Here is an 18342-nt window from a genome sequence, read left to right as displayed (position 1 = left end):
TGGTGCTTTTTTTCATGTTTCTTGTCTCCTTGACCTTCCTTTTTCTTTTCTCCTTGATTTTACTTTTGCCTTCTTCAGAAAGTGCACTGTTACAGCTCCTACTCTACTGCAGATCTCTCCTCCTCTTCCTCCTCCTTTTCAGTGGTACCTGAAAAAGTTACCACTCTTTTTCATCTTCACCTTGCTGCATGGGCACTTCAGCCACCAGCACAAAGTTAGCTGCAATCTTTGTACTACAGGCTCTGTCCCCTCTCCACTAGCCCAGTTCTCCTCTCCACCCTGAGATCCTGGCTGTGGTGTATTTCTGTGCCTGACCTCCTGCTCTGGGCAGCATGAGACCCTTGTTTCCATTGCCCCTTGTTACCTGTCCAAGCAAACACCTTCCCTGGAGCTGCAAGGCAATTCCCTAGGCTCCTTGACCTCACTGCCTTGCTGTGCTGCCTCAAAGTTCTCCTTTGTCACTCAGAGCTGTGTACACTAGGGTTATAGACCCACATGATGTGTAATAACCTTCAACTGGCCTCTACTGAACTGTATCCAATACAGTATTCAGTATTCAACTGTACCTTCTGTTTCATGATGGGCGCAGGTTGTAATATCATTTGGTTGAGGACTACCTTTCTCTTTTTTTCTGTGCATATAAAGTGTGTAACAGAAGGCAGCTGATCCAAGGACAGAGCTTTCAAGTGCTGTGTCTGTATAAACAATTACCCTTCTTTGCATAAAGTTATGAGTATGCCCATCTGCTCATCTGCTCCATATTTACATGGTAAATGTAGCCTCAGTGAATGCAGAGAGCTGGGCTGTGCACCAATTATCCCTCTACATTTAGAGACCACGTGAGCACCCTCAGTGTCTCAAGACCAACTGGATTTACTGTGAAGCCACATGAGCAGCGTGTTTGTGGGATTAATTGCCCATGCAACACAATTCATTAGGAAGGTCTCTTTCAGCTTCTGAAGCTTCCTGGCTACCTGGAACAGCAACTGGATTGGCCTAAGACTATGGGCTACTAATGTTGAAGGAGTTTTTCTAGCAGCAGCTGTCTTTTACATCCTCCAGGTTTGGCCAAGATAAAATCTAGATTTTTCCAGGTAAAAAAATCTCATTTAAAAAAATCAAGGGTATTCTATGCACAGTCTGGATCCTCTCATTTCTCCTCTTGTTAGAGTTGTCCCTGGCCTTTGGCATGTGGAAACCAGACTCATGGCTCCAAGTGTGTGGCTTTCACTAGTTTTGCACTGTGTCAGGTGCCACCATGTTTACCAAACATGAGAAAAGTAGTTTCTACAAAGAATGAAGAAAAAATTGGTTACATGAGAGAAGACAGAGAGAAGACTGGAACTTTTTATTTCCTTTTTAAGTTTTACAGGTCTTTCAAAGCAAGAATATTTGGTTTCTAAAATGCTCAGCCTTAATCCTTGACTGCTGTGTCAGATCTAAATCCTCTGGCATGTAGCATCCTTATTGGCATCATTGGATTTTTTTGATGTTTCTAGGCAGAAAACACATGGTTTAGCTCTGTAATTTACTGACACTGAATATCCCCAGCTACACCACCTCTGTGAACTAATGCATTCCTCTACTTTTATTTTTCTTCCTCTCCAGAAAAGCTTCATGGGATTCTCAAGTGTATGTGCGTTTCCTCTTCTGGCTAACCTGTGTGAGAAGATTAAATAGTATGTATACATTATCAGTCCTTAACCAGAAACAGAACATGGTAAATTTCCTTCTTTTGAAAGTCATCCTTAGCTAACAAAGCTTCCCATATTTGCTTGTGCTGGTTTCCTTTATAAAACCACTGTCTAGGTAGTACGGAGGGAGTCTGCACATAGTTCAGGTAAGCAATATTCTTCACAGGGATCCTTGTGGTTGTTTTAGTGCTTGAACCATTTGCTCAATTTTAGCACATCCCAGAGCTCAAATATGTGACATTCTCACAGATGTGACATCTCCAAGAGGAAGCCACCTTTCTTCTGAGATTTTCTGAGCCCAAGAAACTTCTTCACTTCATTTTTTCACCCAGTTGTGGTGCCCATGTCTCAGTGCAGGAAGGCTACCAGCAGCTGTGCGGCACCCAAATTTAATGTCAGTTGTGAAGCATAGAACAATCCCAAGGTGTTTAAGAAAGTCAGGTGGATGGCATCCAGGAAAAACAACTCATTACAGTGCTGACTTTGAGTCAGTTTGTAAGAAAGGCCAGGGATATGAGCTGGGCGATTATTCGTAAAGTGTATTTGTTGATGTACTCCAGTGACTTGGAGGAATACTCAAGCAGGTCTAAGAATAAATCAGGATTATTAGCTGTATATTTGACTGATTCAACTGCCAAGACTAACTTGCTCACCTATTTCTGCTCATTTAACTGAAACTGCAAATATCAGGAGTTCATTTGGAATGGGTTGATTGACATGAAAAATCTTGCAAGTGTGCTGAGTTTGAGCCCTGTGAGTTCAGACAGTGGAAAGGAATGAAATTGTATACCATATATTGGATTGCATGTATTCAACTCAGATTTTCTGATCTCTCCCTCACCATTTTTGGGTTTTTACTTTCCTCTTTCTGTAGGGAAAAAAAAACCAAAAACAAAAACAAAAAAACCCAAACAAACAAAAAAAAAAACACCAACCAACTTTTATCACAGATTTGTTGTCTTTGTTTTAGAGACTGCAGTTTTGACATTGAGAAGCCATACAGGAGTCCATCAGCATCACCTCCAGAGTTCAGTCAGAGGATATTGAAATACCGAATTTGCTCTTTTGGGCAGGATCACTTTGCTGAAGTACAAGCACAGAGGCACAACTGATTATAGAGCAGTGAATATCATGCCAGTTATTATCTGTTCTGTACACTTCACTGTGTTTTTTACTTTGTTAATAGATTCCTTTCCATATGTTAACACTATGGGTTTTGTTTTTTGTTTTTTACAGTGTTCTAAGAAATAAACTGCCTTTTGAAGATTTTGATGGAGATAAATTTAGTACCTTCCCAGTAAGCAAAGCCTTTCCTTTGGTACAGTAATCCCTTGATAATGAGAATGTCTCTGGGATTCCTCCTACTTTCTGCAAAGCCTTATCCATTCATGTGAAAAGAGGAATAGGAATAAAATGAATGGAATGTTTTTTTGTCATAAAATGTTGAGTTTTTTCCTGGATGAAAAAGCAATCATTCATGTGTGCCACCTGGGGAAATGCACACATAAAGCTGTGCTCCCTGCAGAAGCAAATTGCTCTGCTGCTGAGTGGTTGTTTACTGAATTAATAAGAGGTGAAGTCATATTAAACAAAAAAATAAATTGCCAACTTGTCTTATTTCTGCACCAAAGCATGCTAGGTGTCACTTATTAAAGCTTAGCAAAAGGAGTTTGGAATGCAACCTGTTTACTGGGTTTTATTCCTACACCTTGAGTTAGATTCTCATTTTAGATATTTTAAATTAAAAGTGCAAGAGTAATAATGCCTGTCCTATCTGCGTGTTTCTCCTGGCCTTTAGACGCTGAGGGGCTATCACTGGCGAGGCAGAGACTGCAATGACACAAACACAACCGTGTACCCTGGCAGGCGGTAAAGATTTTAATTATTTTAAAGGCTTCTTATTAACTGTGGCTTCGAGAAGAATGAGCTACAGATTTTGTTTTGACCATATTCTTAGACAGCACATCACTGCTTGTTGTTTGACTTTGCTTTGAGGGACAGAAGAGGGGATGATCAAGACCAGGGATGGGACTCCTTTGCAGGGGTGGTGCACACATTTCTTTCCTTTCTCTAAAGCATCTGCAGCTAAAATTGGTCAGACAGACCAGAGATGGGGAGGGAAACCATGCCACTGACTAAAAGGATAAGTTTAATTCAGCAACTTCCAGTATTAACTTTAAATTAATGTTGCAATTTGCGCTTGCATTTTGCTAGGAAAAATTGCCTCTCCTAGATCCAAAGGGAGAAAAACCCCACCCTTCCAAGCAGAAAGGAATTTCTAATTCCTTTTTCATTTTGGTGGGAAATGGCACTGGGGATCTGATTTCCTGATTCTTTTTTGTGACATTTCTTATCCTTTTTTGTCTCTGTTTTAGTCCTGATAATTGGGATGCAAAAAGTGACTCTAACTGCAATGGCATATGGGTAAGTAAATGAAGTTGCATCTTCCTGATTGCTGCTTCTCTTTTGTCCTCTGTAGTCTTTGATTTAGTTTAGAAGTGTTCCTTTTTTATTTATTCTGGTTTTATTAGCTGATATTAAGTTTGTTTATTGATGCTTATGATTATTTAAATTATAGCTTATATGATTAATTAAAATGTACATATACTTATTAAGATAATCTCACTGCATCATTATTATGATGTAGTGTCTCCTGTAGGCAAACATTCAAGAATAACTAAATTCTCGGCCTCTGTTTTGCACTGCCATTCTTCAGGTGCTAGATAGGCACTGTTTTCTACCCTTTCTCTTCTCCAACAGGGTGTGGATCCAAAAGATGGAATTCCCTATGAAGAGAAGTTCTGCAAAGGTAAATAATTAGAGTCAATAAAATAAACCATGTATCTTATGTATTAATTTGATAAATATTTCAATATTTGCATGTTCACAAGACAAGGGAAACATGAGAAAACATGAGACATCATGAGAAAAGCAAAATTATTGAGTTTTTTAATCTTGAGGATGGATAAAGATGAAACTTGTAAAACACAGGATGCTGGTATTTTCCCATTAAAAGTCAGCTCAGTAATGAAATTGAATACATAGACTGGGGACAGCAGCAAACTGAGATGTCAGCTCTGCATCTTCTCTGGTGCCTGAAGACTAACCCAGTGTAATAGCTTTGAGATTTAGGGAAGCAGCTTAACATTTGCATTTGTCCAGTCTTACCTCTTGCCATAAATACATACATTTTTTTCCAGATAAGGCCTTAAAGGGGTGAAATGATGGCATCAGCTGATCTCCCTGACTATGATGTGGGTGGGTGCCTGTGTGCCCACGCTGCACAAATAAAAGCCTCACAAACCAGCAGTGACTGCAGTTGCCACTCACCTCACCTCACACTGAAATCAGTATCCTGGGGATGAACCATTGCCTGGCAAGACTCCTCAGCATTTTTAGATGAAAGGCTAATCTACAAATGTTAAGTGACATTAATTATAAACCAGACAGATTGTTCTAGCAGAAATACTCATATGAGTAGCACATCCGCCACCCAGTTCTGTTATAAGGAGCTTTGAGCAATTTTCTGAGTAATCCGATTTCCCTAAATGTTTAAGTACTTTTTAATGCATAATCTATGGATAGTAAAAATAAACACTGTCTGCACAGCAGAACCTCTGCTGAAATAACACACAATTTGAATACAACCAGGACTCTTTTCTGATTGGCAAGACCTCCCCCTGTTTTTCATGCCCAGTCCCCAGTTGCTTCTCTAGGGTTGTTGGCAAATGCCTGTTAGATGGTTTCTGCTGCAGATGGAGTGAAAATCCTATTGCAGTGTCTGAACATTTAAGCCACATGAAGGGTGGTGTAGTCAGTCACCCTGTGACTCCATCAGCTGCTACTGCTGCTCCTCTTTAAGCACTCTCCAAGCTGGGTTTCAGTTTGCTCTTTCTGCCCATGTGACTGACAAAATGCATCCATCAGGTGCAGACTCCAGAGGGGTCGTGCTCCTGGGAGACTCGGCCGGCGCTCACTTCCACATCCCTCCCGAGTGGATGACCGTCACACAGATGTCAGCGGTGAGGAATCACGTTCAGCTTGCCAAAACAACTGATTGCCATTTGCTTCCTCTGCTGTGCTGCAGGTTGCCAAGGGGAAACAAGTGCAAAATGCTTCACTGCACTGGAATTTGTAGTTATGATCTCATGTGTACCAGTCCCCTCCCACATCTGCTCCCATGAAGATAAAAAAGTGCAGCCCTGTGCTACTGCCGCTCCTCCGGCATCTGTGCAATTGGGTCAGGGAAGAGTTTGGCTGCAGTGTCCCAATGCTGTGCCAGAGACACAAACCAGGACATCTGGCTTTCCACGCACGTGCCTGCGGCTCAAGGAGACCCGTGCTGTCTGTGGGATCAGAGCTGCCATTAGCAGCCTGGTTGGGATGGCTCCTTGCTGGGAGAGTGCTTGCAGAAGTGACCCTGCTGACAGTCAGAGAATTTCTGCTTTAGGAATCTGGCTTTGAAATTATGTGCCCTGGATTGTTTTCCCTCATCCTGTGGCATATGTGAAATAGGTCTCATAACTCCAGTGTTCTGTTTCTGAGGACTGTTGAACAAATGCATTCACAGGTGTTTGAGGGTCATCCAAGTATTTATAATAGATTTGTCCTTAAGGGAAGAGTTCCTGTACCATAAAATATCACTGCCACACTGATATCTATCCTTGGGTGGTATCCCAGCATTTCCTATATTCAAAAAACAGCAAAACGCACCTGACTATGAACTCTACTGTGCCTGTTGCAGTTCACTGGCATGTAATGAAATAATTGAGAGGAAAAGATCATTCCAGCAAACTGCAATTATGGGGTAGAGATAAATGCACAGGTATGTTCCTGACCTTCACTGTTGTTTTCTATCCTATCAGTCTCTAGCCAGGGACGACTGTACCTTGTCCTTCTCTGCACAAAAGTCTGTTGCACAGGGGTGAGCAGATAGATCATCATTGCCCACCCTTCCCAGTGAAAACCTTCTACACATCCACTGGTGTAGAATAAGGTTACAGACATTTTCTGGAGAACAATTCTTTTTCCAGACTGTTAGTAGTTGCAATGCTGTGGGAGGTCTGAGAGTTTCATGGGATTTTTTCCACTTTTGGTCCCAGAGCTGATTTAAATGTTGCAGATTAGCCGTTGTTTTTCTTTGTTAAATGCTTATGAGCAACAATTAGATGAATGACACTGATGACAGAGCTGATGAGGAACATAATAAATTAGCACTAATGATAATTGAGATTATTTCATCTAATAGAGATGATCATAATACTGATGGCAAGGATGATTCTGACAGTAAGGCTGTAGTAAAGCCATGTAGGCAAGACCAGTTTTAGACTATGTCAGCATTTTATTATCATTGTAATGAAGATTTAGAAAGAATTTCTCTTGTTTGAAGCTTGCTCATCCACCAGCTGGTTGGGTCAAGGTCTGCTAATAGCATGCCAAGGCACAAGTTTCAATGTTGGGAGCTGGAGTGCAGATTACAAAAGTGAATTTTGGAGGCTCTTTGTTACTGTCTGATGAGTGCAGAGCAGCTTCCTGGTGTGTGGGGGGGGGGGGGGGGGGGGGGGGAGAATTGGTGCACTCTGTGTAAGGTCCAAAAAATATATGTGAGGTTTGGGATAGGAAACAACATGTTTATTTCTAGGACTATTTCCAAGCTTTTCTACCAACCTGGCAAAAATACATCATTTAAATATGAATGCAGAAATACAGAGATCTCAGCTGTATAAAAACTATTATCTGTGATTAAACTCCAGCAAAAGTAAAAGGTTGTTTTATTTGGAGCTCACCATGAGTGTGAAAGCTGTCACCTGAGCACAAAAGCAAAACCATTTCTGAACTAGTTCAGACTTTATCACTGCCTCTTCCTTTTCCTTGTCCTTTGTGTCTTGCCTTCTCTGTGGAGGATGTCAACAGCAGCAATTTAACTGCCTTGGGGTTGTGAAGGTGCAATATTGCTGTCTCTTATGTTGTATTAAAAGCCACTGGAAAATATTCTTCATCTCTAGACTTAGTTAACAAATTAAATGGATTCAATGATTTTTCAGTGCAAGGCTTCCCTCAAGGAGAATTTTGAAGCACATTCAGAGATGGTTTTGTGACCAGAGAGAGTGCAGAGAGTCTATGTCCTAATCTTACAGGAAGCATCTTTAATCTGGAAAATTTGAAGTTAGGCCTTGGAGAAGAGAGGAAAAGACATCATCTTTGTGTACCTGCTGTTCCCTTGTCCTGTCTAACTCAAGACACCTGGATTTGATTCTGCCAAAATTTCTTCGATAAGACATGCAAAAATATTAGTTTGTCAAATGGTTTTGTCCACAGTCAATACTAGAGTAAGCTCAAAGCTTTAATTTTCATTTCAATAGAGTCTCAGACCTCTACATGGAATTTCCAATAGCGCTTCCTTGTCCCTGCCCTGTCCAGACTTTTTATCATGTGTACAGGAAAAACTTGTGTGCCTGTTAATTTAGATGTATTCTGTCTATTATTTTACTACTTTAATATTTTTCTATATTTTTATATATTCATTTTATGTGCTTTCTATAGTCTATATCTCTATATTTCACAAATTTCTTATTTATATTTATCCTTTTATGTGTTTACATATACAGGTGTAAAGTAAAATTTACACTTGGTTACAATGCTTTGGGCCCATCTGTTAATCAGTACCACATCAGTGGCAGCTGTTAATTCCAGTTTTAAAGCTAATTAGGTGAGGAAATAATTTTTAGGAGAGATGCTGAGTATTTCATTAAGAGGCTCTGCAGAATGGTTGTTTTCCCTGATTTTGCTGCACGTAGTCTACCTTGCAAAGGAGAGGCTATGATGAGGATGGAAAGAAAAGAGAATGTGAATGAAAAATTCACTCAGCATGTTGTCTGAGTAGCTGGATATTCAGCACAGGGGTGACAGGATAACTATTTGGGCTGAACAGCTTTGAAATTCATATGTCCATGCCATTGACTTGAAGAGCATTGTTGGGAAGATGCTGTACATTGGATTTTGGATTTCCTGGTCTAATTAGGAACACACTGCCCTCTTAGCTTTGCCCTGTAAGGGTCATAACCCCCAGTGTAATCTGGTGCTTCTGTTACATGTCTCATGTTGTATGGGATGCATCAAGTTGCATCATTCACTTTCCCCATATCAAGTCGTCTGTCATGCTAAATATCAGAGGGGGCACTCTTGTTTTCCAGTGCTATTTCCAAAGCTTTTCCCCAGGAGCCAGTCACATATGAAGTTACCATCCCTCTCAGAGTATATTCTTCCCAGAAAGAACACATAGAGGCATTACTCATTGTGGGAAACACCCATCATGAGATGGAAACATCTTTGAAAACTGCAGCTGTTTCTCCTGTTGAAACAAACAATCAAATAAACAAAACAACTAAAAAAACACCACTCTTTCCTATATAGGGGAAGTCATGGGTACCTTCCACAAAGAGAATGATCCATCGCTAAGAAGGGGTCAAGTCAACTTTATTTTGGCTTTCTGGTTATCAACAGCTCTTGGGGGTTTGCCAAACTTTTCTTTTAAGAGTTTCGGCAAGAATTGAGCTGAATGTTCATCCCTTTAACCTGAAAATCTGGATGCTAAAAATGAAGTGTAAGGCAGTAGACATGCACTCTATGAGGTTTAGCAAAGCAGAAAAAGTACTGGGGGGTTTTTTGAGGTGAGAGTTTTTTGAGGTAGATTTTTTTTGCAGAGAGCTAATGTTGAAAACACTAGTATGTCTAGTGATGGATATTGTTCTCCTGCTGCTCTGTCCATCTGCTTACTATTGACTTCCAAATAGCTACTAATTACAGCATTTTTTCTGTTGTATGTCTGGAATAGAAGCAACTTTCATGTCTCATTTTAGAGAGATTTTTATTTTGAGGTATAAGCAGTATATTTATAAATGTGATGGAAATAATACCCTTTCTGGAAAGGTGCAATTTAAAACTATTGGATCTCTATTTTGTTTCTGAATAAAGAGAAAAATAAAGCCTACATTTATCCATAGTCCAGTAGATACCTAGTTGCCCACAAACTCGGGGGGTTCTCAGATATCATTAAAGTAACTGTTTCGTGTTATTTTTTCCTATTAGCAGAATTCATCATTTCTCTAAATGTAGATTCAGGATGTCCCAAACACTTATCCCACTGACTTCTTTTTTTTCTGTACCACTAGGAAAAAAACCCAGGAGTTTGATGTGTGCAATTGTTCCTAAAACATTATCTATCATTCCTCTAGATCCAGTGAAATGCAGGCAGGTTTCTCCAAACTTGTATTGTCATGACTTAGACATCCAATTTTGTGGGAAATAAGGTAACAGTTTTGCCAATTTCAAACCTCTGTCCCTTGCAGCTTTACAGAGCCGGAATGCAATTTTTGCTTTTCAAAAAGATAGGCTGTGCTTTTCTCAAGAGTTTAAGGTTTGTTTATTTGTATACTTAGAATAACAAAGTTGTCTGTAGTACTTAATGTTGTCACCAGGATTTGAATGGCATTAAAATAATTATAAAAAAGAAACACCCAATTTTCCTTCAAATTAAGGTATACCTCAATGATTTCAAGATTTCCAGGATGGAAAGGCTTGTCTGAGTGTTAGGTTTCCAGTGCCCTTTTATATTCTGATTTTGAAAATATCTTGCCACAGCAAGCCTGAGCCTTCTTCCATTTAAGCACAGATTGGCACATGTGTGTTTAGCATCAGCCATGGCTTTGGCTGCCCCGTGCTTCAAGGCAGGACACATCTAGGAGAGGAGGATGTTCACTGGAATGAGACCTATCTAAAGCATTTGATGCTAAAATATGGCATTTGAAGCTAGGCTGGAACAAATTTCTACTGATTCTCTGCTAAAATCTGGCACGTGGGCTGAAGTAGGTTTCTCAGCCAGAATAGTCTAGAGAATGGTATTTAAACAAGGCTGTGCTCAAGAGAGTTTTATGCTAAAAGTCAGCACAGTTGCACCTCTAGAGTGGGACACATTTGCATCTGAGACTAAGCAACACAGTCTGTTAGGCTGTACTTTCCAAACTACATCAATGCAGAGTTTAAGGTTCAGCATTCTTCTGAATTTTCCATTAACTACTCATCTTCACCCTTTGGACCTGAAATATCTGCAAAAAGTCTGGCCCTTAAGTGCTTTGTTGGAACAGTGTCAATGCTAAATGCATATCCAGTTTTCAAATGCAACTATAATTTTCGGCTCAAACGTTCCTCTTCAAATCAATTTGCAACTCAATTAGGTTCTGGAAAATTAATATTTAAGCCAAGTTTGCAGGGGAAAAAAAATTTAAAACAGTTAAAAATTATTGGGACTTGTCCAATAAAGATATTGTTTTGGAGTGCCAATGGTAAATAATGAGACAATTGTACATCAAACGATTTGTTTAAAAAGTATTAAATAATTCTTATTTCTTTTATACTCTAATATATGTGTCACTTATAAGAGATCATATCTGCAGGGTTTTTTCTGTCCTAGGTAACTGTTTCTCTCACCTCTAATGCAAACCTGCAAGGAGGAAAATATTGTAAATGGCCAAACTGTGCTGTGTCCCTCCACTTCTGCTCACAGCTATGCCCTTGGATTAAGTGCTTGTTTGCACACAAAACTAACAGATTTGAAGGCAAATTTGAAGTTTCCCTGCAGCCCTAAAAAATGAATGGTTTTTATTTTTATATGTATGTACACATACACACAAGGACACATATATGTATGTGAGAAAGAGAAAACAAACTGAAAGATAATTAAAACAGGCCTCTTTTCACCTTGGTAACTAATGCAGATGTACTGTAAGTGGGTCAAATGTGCTGTTACATGCATTAAACTGGCATCTGCTGTGCATTAGACTGCTCAGAGCATAGCTTCATGATTTTCTGTGCCCCACAACACCCCATTTACTTGCCTTTCTTCCCTTTTCCCTGCATCTCCCTCCATCCTCTTACAGTCAAAATCCTTAGACATAAACTTAGCCCATATCCTCAAGTATAGTTCCCATTCACCTAAACAGTAATTTTTTTGAATTAGAACTTGTTGGGCAGCACAAGATTTAGCTGTACTCTAGCTCCTCTGCTACTCTCACCTTCCTGGATAAAGAATTACCCACCTGCTTGTTGTTTATAGCAGTGAGGTCTGAAGGAAACCCCACAATTGCTTCAAGAGAAAATGAAGCTAATAAATTATATGGAATAAAACAGCCTGTAGGTTCTCTGATTTTATGTTTTGACCTTCTTTTGGTTATTACCTTTTTCATCAGCAGTTTTCCTCTTTATGAGCACACTGGATTTATACATTTGTCTTTGCAAGTGTACCCCAGACTAGGAGAAGCTGGAAATTTACTCCATGTTCTGTCCTTCTGAGGTGGCACAATTTATCAAGGCTATTTTCCTAACATTTCATGATTTTTGGGACTTTCAGAAAACAAAGTGGGAAAGAACAGGGCACTGTGTTTTGAATGTGCAACATGGCTTGCATCTGCAGAGAGGCTTTCACAGGGTTGCTGTAAAAAAGCATTAGGGACCAACATCAGCAAAACAGAGTGGGGTAAAGGATGCATGAATTTGCACAGGAGGGTTATGTCAGATTATGTGTTTTTCTCCCTTGTCCCTGCCATGCTCAGACGTCTTTCTGACCCTGTTGTTTGGTGCCATCTCCAAAATTTAGTGAGGACCAGGCAGAGGTTTTCAGGGGATTAGCTGCTCTCAGCTCACCCTGCTGTAGCGGGCAGGGGAACTTTGAGACAATGTGACATTATGCCTTTGCCACATTCTCTGGGGACATCACGCTGTCGTCTCTTCCTGTGCCCAAGGCTGACACACCTTTGGGCAGGGTGGGTGCTGCAGCAATCAGCTGCTGCCTTGGGGGTCTGCATCTGCAGTACCTGCTCACTCAAGGAAGAGTCTGGGACTCTTTCAGGAAAAAGGGTGCCAAGAGCTGCAATTCAGATATCTCCCCTGCTTTTCCTTCCTCCATCTCTTCATATGCCTGTCTTATAAAATCCAACTTTTTCAGTATATGCATACATAAGTACCACTACTAATGGTAGTAACAATTGCTGTTGTCTGGCTAATGCTCTGGCTAAGATGTGCTCAAATTCACTAAGGGGATTTTTTATGTCTGAGAGGGTGAAACTGGGTTGATTTTAAAATTTCTCTTTCAGAAATCATTTGCTAATCTCCCCATGGCTTTCAGTGATGAGTTTGACTGGCCCCAGTTCTCAGAGATCACTGGATTTCTCAATTCCACCATCGGGTAAGCCAGCAGACAGGGTGGCCAAGCCATAGCAAGTCTCTAGGTATCTCAGAGCACAGCAAGGAAAAAAAAACCAAATCTGCTTGAAAGGAAAGAGAAAAAGACAATTCAGATCTGCATCTGCTCTTTCTAAAACCAAGATCAACCCTGGATCTTGCGTTTTAAAAGATATTTTAAATATATAAGCAAGTCTTCCTGAAATTCAGGGTAGGTTTTAGAACCAGTCAAACTGTAATTTAGAAGGAGAAAAACCCCAAAGAAATAAAAGATAAACTATTATTTTTTTTACAATTTTTTTTACAAAATTGGGGGGGGGAAAGAAAGCATTGCTGAAAGTAACAAAAATCAGCCTTTCTCTTATTATATTTATTTTTTTTTTAATTTTTAATCTTCCTCTCTTCCTCATGTTTCCTTTTTGCTGATGAAAACAGTGGAATAAAGGATATCCCCATGGTTATTTCATAGTGTTCACTACTGGGGGAAATCTTTCTTCTTCTCCTCCCACATGTTGTTTTTTTGGTTTTTTTAAACACATTTAGAGGGAAATAGCAAAAGCAGAATTTGAAAGTCTGTGACCTAATTTGCTGTGTTAGTTTGGCTCATGTGGATGGGGAAGGTTGCAGGCATAGATGGAAAAAAATAAACTCCCTGCCAGAAGGGAAGGAAAATAAAGTCCAAAACACCTTGAAATGCCTGCAGTTGTAAGTGGGATTTTTTTTTTTAAATAAATGAATAAATAAAAAACAACCAAACTTTTTATTAATCATCTCTCTGGCCAGCATTAAAAGGCCTTTGAACCCTGCAAGAGCTGTAGGATACAATAATCAACCAGTGCCTGGTCTGACCTAAGTTTCAGATAATTTTTGGTTTTTATGTCTAGGATAAGTCAGGAATACAGCTGAATGCCAAACCAAGCATGGGTCAAGCCTGAAGAGGCTTTCTAGAAGCAGAATTTAAAAGTTGGCAGAATAACTTTTTTTTTTTCCCAGGAAAAATATCTGTTGCACCATATACTTTGGGCTTTTTGTTTCCTTTTTTTTCTCCCTGTGCAAAATCCAGGCTTTCAGCCTCAGCTACATTCCCACAGTATCTGCTTTAAGGCAGTTTGGCACTTGACAAGCCAACAGGAAAGATCCATGCAGCCTTCTCTATCAGAGCCACAGCAAAACTGACATTTAAAAATCTGTTACAGTGCCCAGTCTCTCAGCACACACTACTTGTCTGGGCTCCAAAGAATCTGAAGCTCACAAGTGATCAGAGCTTAGAACTGCCCCTGAAGTTGTCAGTGATAAACCTTGGTCCAGTGTTCAGTTTTTAATCTCTTTCACTCCTGAAAGAAAAAGAAATAAAAACAACAAACAAACAGCTGCAGCCCAGATAGAAATGAGCACGTACTGATGGCTGGGAGCTTGATCTTTTCATCACCCTCTGGGCTGTTATCCTTTTCATTTGTTTTTGTTGGGTTTTTTTTCATTTTTCTCAACACTGCAAAATAAAGGAGAGAACTTATAACAGTCAAGTGTAACCTGTTTTCGGATTAATCTGTCCAAGATTTATGATGTTGGGAAATGATTGCCCTGCCAATATTTCTTCTCTTTTACTTACTGTTCCATAACAACCAATTGAAAAGTCAATTTGTGAACAACCAACAGAATTGTTTTGATAAATGATGTATAACAAAAAGGTTTTTAAATGCCTTATCTGAAAGACCAGGATAAAAGCATTGTTCTTGGATGGAACAATGTCAGAGAAACTGTTCATCAGTTTACAGTTTCTGAGCAGTTATCTTTGCTTTATTTTAGGCCATTCTGTTCAAGATTAAAAAGATTTATGGCCACAAAAAGACAGAGATGGTGAAATAGAAGCATATACATAACTGGGGTATTGAATTTTCCAGACGCAAGAACATACTTCATTTTTAATATCAGTTGTGTTTTCATCATTATCATATGACTTTAGCACTTTGCATTTTCTCAATTTATTTCAGAGGGTGGACAGACTCTTTGTATCTACGTTTACGCAGGAGAAATCGCTGTAATCACAGAGACTTGCAGAACATTTCCCAAAATGGTATGTTGACTTCTTTAAACTTCTTTTATTATTATTATTTTTGACATTACTAGTGGTGACAATTGATGCTGCATTAATGAACGTCTGTCAGGAACAAAGAGAAGCCCCTTCTTAGTTGCATGCATTTTTTATGGAAAAATAAAGAACAGCACCTACTTAACTCAGCACTTACTTAACCCAGTGGTGCTGGCATCTTAATGTACTCTCAGAACAGATTTTTAATAAGTAATCAAAGACATAAACAAAACTTAACACTGTTGGGTTTTGATTAATTTATTTTGTGGGACTGGGGAACATCATCTTTATATATATATATATATATATATATATATATATAATATGCATATAAATATGCACAGGCCTGATCTACCTAGAATTGAGGAAAATTGTCTTGCATAGTACCCCAGTGTGCAGTGAAGAAGGCGAAGATTAACACAAGAAATAAGAAGTGGGTAGAGAAGCAGCTAAGCAGGGAAGAGCAGTGGGTTTGAGAGTGAAGTCGTGTCCCTCCTGCATCTCTCCTGAGGCTGATGCTCCTTAACATTTGGAGTGGTGACCTTAGAGCAAAGACCAAGGTCCATGCTTGATGGCTTCTGTGAATGATGCTAAATTAACCATCCTGGAGTAGGGCATATCCTTACACAGGAATAATTTAGATGAGCTTGGGAACAGCAGGGGCAGGAATTGCAGCAAATACATGATGAAAAATTGTACAAAACATGCATGACAGAAGCAATGATGAGACTTCTCTGTAAACCAGTGGGCCATCAGCCAGAGGTGGTGGAGGGGCAGGGCCATTGGGGTGAAAAGAGAAATTCCAAGAAGCCATCAAGACTGCAGGGTAAAAGAGGAAAGAGAATAAGAAGGTTGCAAGGTGCATCAGGTGTGGCATTTTGTCTAGAGACAGGGAGACAGTCCTTCTTCATACAAGTCCTGATAAGACCTCAGATTTTGGTCCCGTTTATCTAAGGAAGACTGACCTTGATGGAGACAGAGGGAAAGGTTTTGGGGAGGATTAGGGCAATGGAGACTTCTGAAGGGATGATATAACACATTGACATTAGAGCAAAGCATTAATTAAAAGGTATTACTATTTTGAATTCCTTTGAGGCATAAACATCACAGAGGGAGAAGAATGGTTTAAACTGAAGGATAGTTCTGGTACAAGAACATGGGTTATCATTAAACTTACCTCTGTTTGGAGGGAATTTTTTTAAAAAAAGCTATCAGGAAGAGAAAATATTAAACAAGAGGAATGAAGGCAAACAAGAAATCCTGAGCTGTTGGAGGGGTTGTATGAAGGGATGACAGTAGTCTTCCTTATAAATTGAGGTTTATGATGTTAGCTTTTGTGTCTTGGATTAGCTGATGTCCCTAAGAGCAGGCTTAAAAGACACTTGATTATGCTGTGATTATGCCTTTTTGTTTCTATTGTATTTAATTAATTTTCATGCTTCAGAAAACTGGCTGGAGAAGCTTGGGAAAATTTATTTTCCTTGTATAGATAATTTGGCTATATGGGATGTTCTTCCTTTCCAGCAGATGATTCATGCTGGTTACAAATGAGGAGCCCTGCTGTCTCTAGAACTACTTAGAAACTTATTAAATGATTGGAATTTCCTGAAAAAAACTTGGATCAGAAAGGATCTGCCCCAGCCCTCCACCTCCAACAAACAGATACACATAAATATCTCTAAGGCTGATGCCAAGATGACAGTGCTGGAGTGTTTAGTGGCGGTCAGCAACAGGATGAGGAGCAATGGCTATAAAATTCAAGAAGTTTCACCTCAAGACAAGGAGGAACTTCGTTACATTGAGGGTGGCAGAGCACTGAACAGCTGCCCAGGGAGGGTGTGGAGTCTCTCTGGAGAGATTCCAAACCCACCTGGATGTGTCCCTGTGTCACCTGTTTGAGGTGACCCTTCCTTGGCAGGGAGGTTGGACCAGACGATCTCCAGAAGTTGCTTTCAACCCTAAAATTTCTGTGATTCTGTGAGTCTGTGATCTTTCCAGGCAGAAGAGGTTGCACAGACAGGTATCATGATGCAGGCATCACTTCCAGGCTCGGGTGGGCATTTCCACCTTAAAAATTGCGTTCTGATTCCAGCACCAATGACACTGGCAATGCCTCTCATATGCCTTGCTCCTTCCTGTGGCACACATGGTGCTCCTGAGGCTTTGAGTCTTCTGTGAAAGTGTTTTACAACGTCATTGGTGTCATCAGTCAGGCGCTTCTGACTTTCTTGCCTGTAAGTTGCAGGGCATTAGAGTTATTGGCTCCCATCATTGCAGTCATCCAGGTGGGCTTTCTGGTGAGACAGCTTTTAAAAAAGGGCCAAACCAGATGGTCAAGGATGACTAGGCCAACAGTTCTTCTCATTTACATCCAATTCACCTCAGTACCTGATACCCTAATTATCTTGTTCTGCTCTTTTTACATTAATGGGAGTAGTTTTTTATGTGCTTCCTTTTCCCAATTCCCTTGTAGATTTTTTTATAATCTCTTACTGTGTTCATCATTCGTTTTTCTCTCCACATTACCCTTTTCCACTTACACTACAGACACCTGCAGGATATAAAAAGAGGTCAGCCTGTGTCACAGCAAAAGACTCTGCAGAAAATTAGGAAGTGAATTTAAAAAGGGAAAAATTACCAGTAAGAGAAAAATCTCAGAATATCTTCTCTAAATCATCGCACTGACACTATATTGTAAAGGTTCAGTTTTATTGCCTCATTTGGTGTAATAGTTTCCCAGAATGGGAGGATTTAAAAAGCTACCCTCAGTGTCAATAAAGCAAACAACTGAACAGCCTGACCTAACCCCACACGGGACAACTAAACCTTCCTCTGAAAATGATGCTTCACAGCCCCACATGTGTGCAAGGAAAGGATGCTGATCTGGTGGAGGAGATATGCAGCCAAGAGCTAGAGCCCAGGGATGGCAAGCCAAGCCAGGCACCAAGAACAATGTTCCTGTCCAGCTACCCTACAAAAGCACCAGCACTGTGTCAGACTCAGCACAAAGGGACATTCCCCCACTGCTCTTCTCAGGACATGCATCTTCACCACGGAGAAAGGCTTCCCCAGGAATGCTAACAGGATTTCTGCCTTCCCTTTCTTAAAAAATCCCATTATCCTCTGGAGGTGGTGGACCCTTCCCTCACAACTGGAAGCAAACCTAACCTTGATTTCTCAACCAAAACTAAAAAAACCTCACTGGTCTGAGAATATTTGGAAAGCAACAGAGAGAAAGAGAGGCAGGAAAGATCCAGGAGTAGATTCCAGGACATTGAACAGTGTGAGGGTAACAGTTCTGCTACATCTCCTTTTGTATCTTGA

At 40.1% G+C, this 18342-nt stretch overlaps 1 protein-coding gene across 1 annotated transcript in view; it reads left to right on the top strand.

The window, feature by feature from the left end:
• Positions 1-18342, top strand: part of AOAH (acyloxyacyl hydrolase) — a 77544-nt gene that overhangs the window by 31638 nt on the left and 27564 nt on the right. Inside the window, exons 7-14 of the mRNA XM_064418246.1 lie at positions 1609-1679; positions 2931-2991; positions 3493-3563; positions 4070-4118; positions 4455-4503; positions 5622-5716; positions 12842-12933; positions 14921-15003. Coding sequence (XP_064274316.1) covers positions 1609-1679; positions 2931-2991; positions 3493-3563; positions 4070-4118; positions 4455-4503; positions 5622-5716; positions 12842-12933; positions 14921-15003 — 571 coding nt within the window. The remainder of the gene's footprint in view (positions 1-1608; positions 1680-2930; positions 2992-3492; positions 3564-4069; positions 4119-4454; positions 4504-5621; positions 5717-12841; positions 12934-14920; positions 15004-18342) is intronic.

The sequence above is a fragment of the Passer domesticus genome, chromosome 1 (assembly GCF_036417665.1).
Source record: "Passer domesticus isolate bPasDom1 chromosome 1, bPasDom1.hap1, whole genome shotgun sequence".
In the NCBI taxonomy this organism is placed as follows: domain Eukaryota; kingdom Metazoa; phylum Chordata; class Aves; order Passeriformes; family Passeridae; genus Passer; species Passer domesticus.
This window is presented reverse-complemented; position numbering and strand designations above follow the sequence as displayed.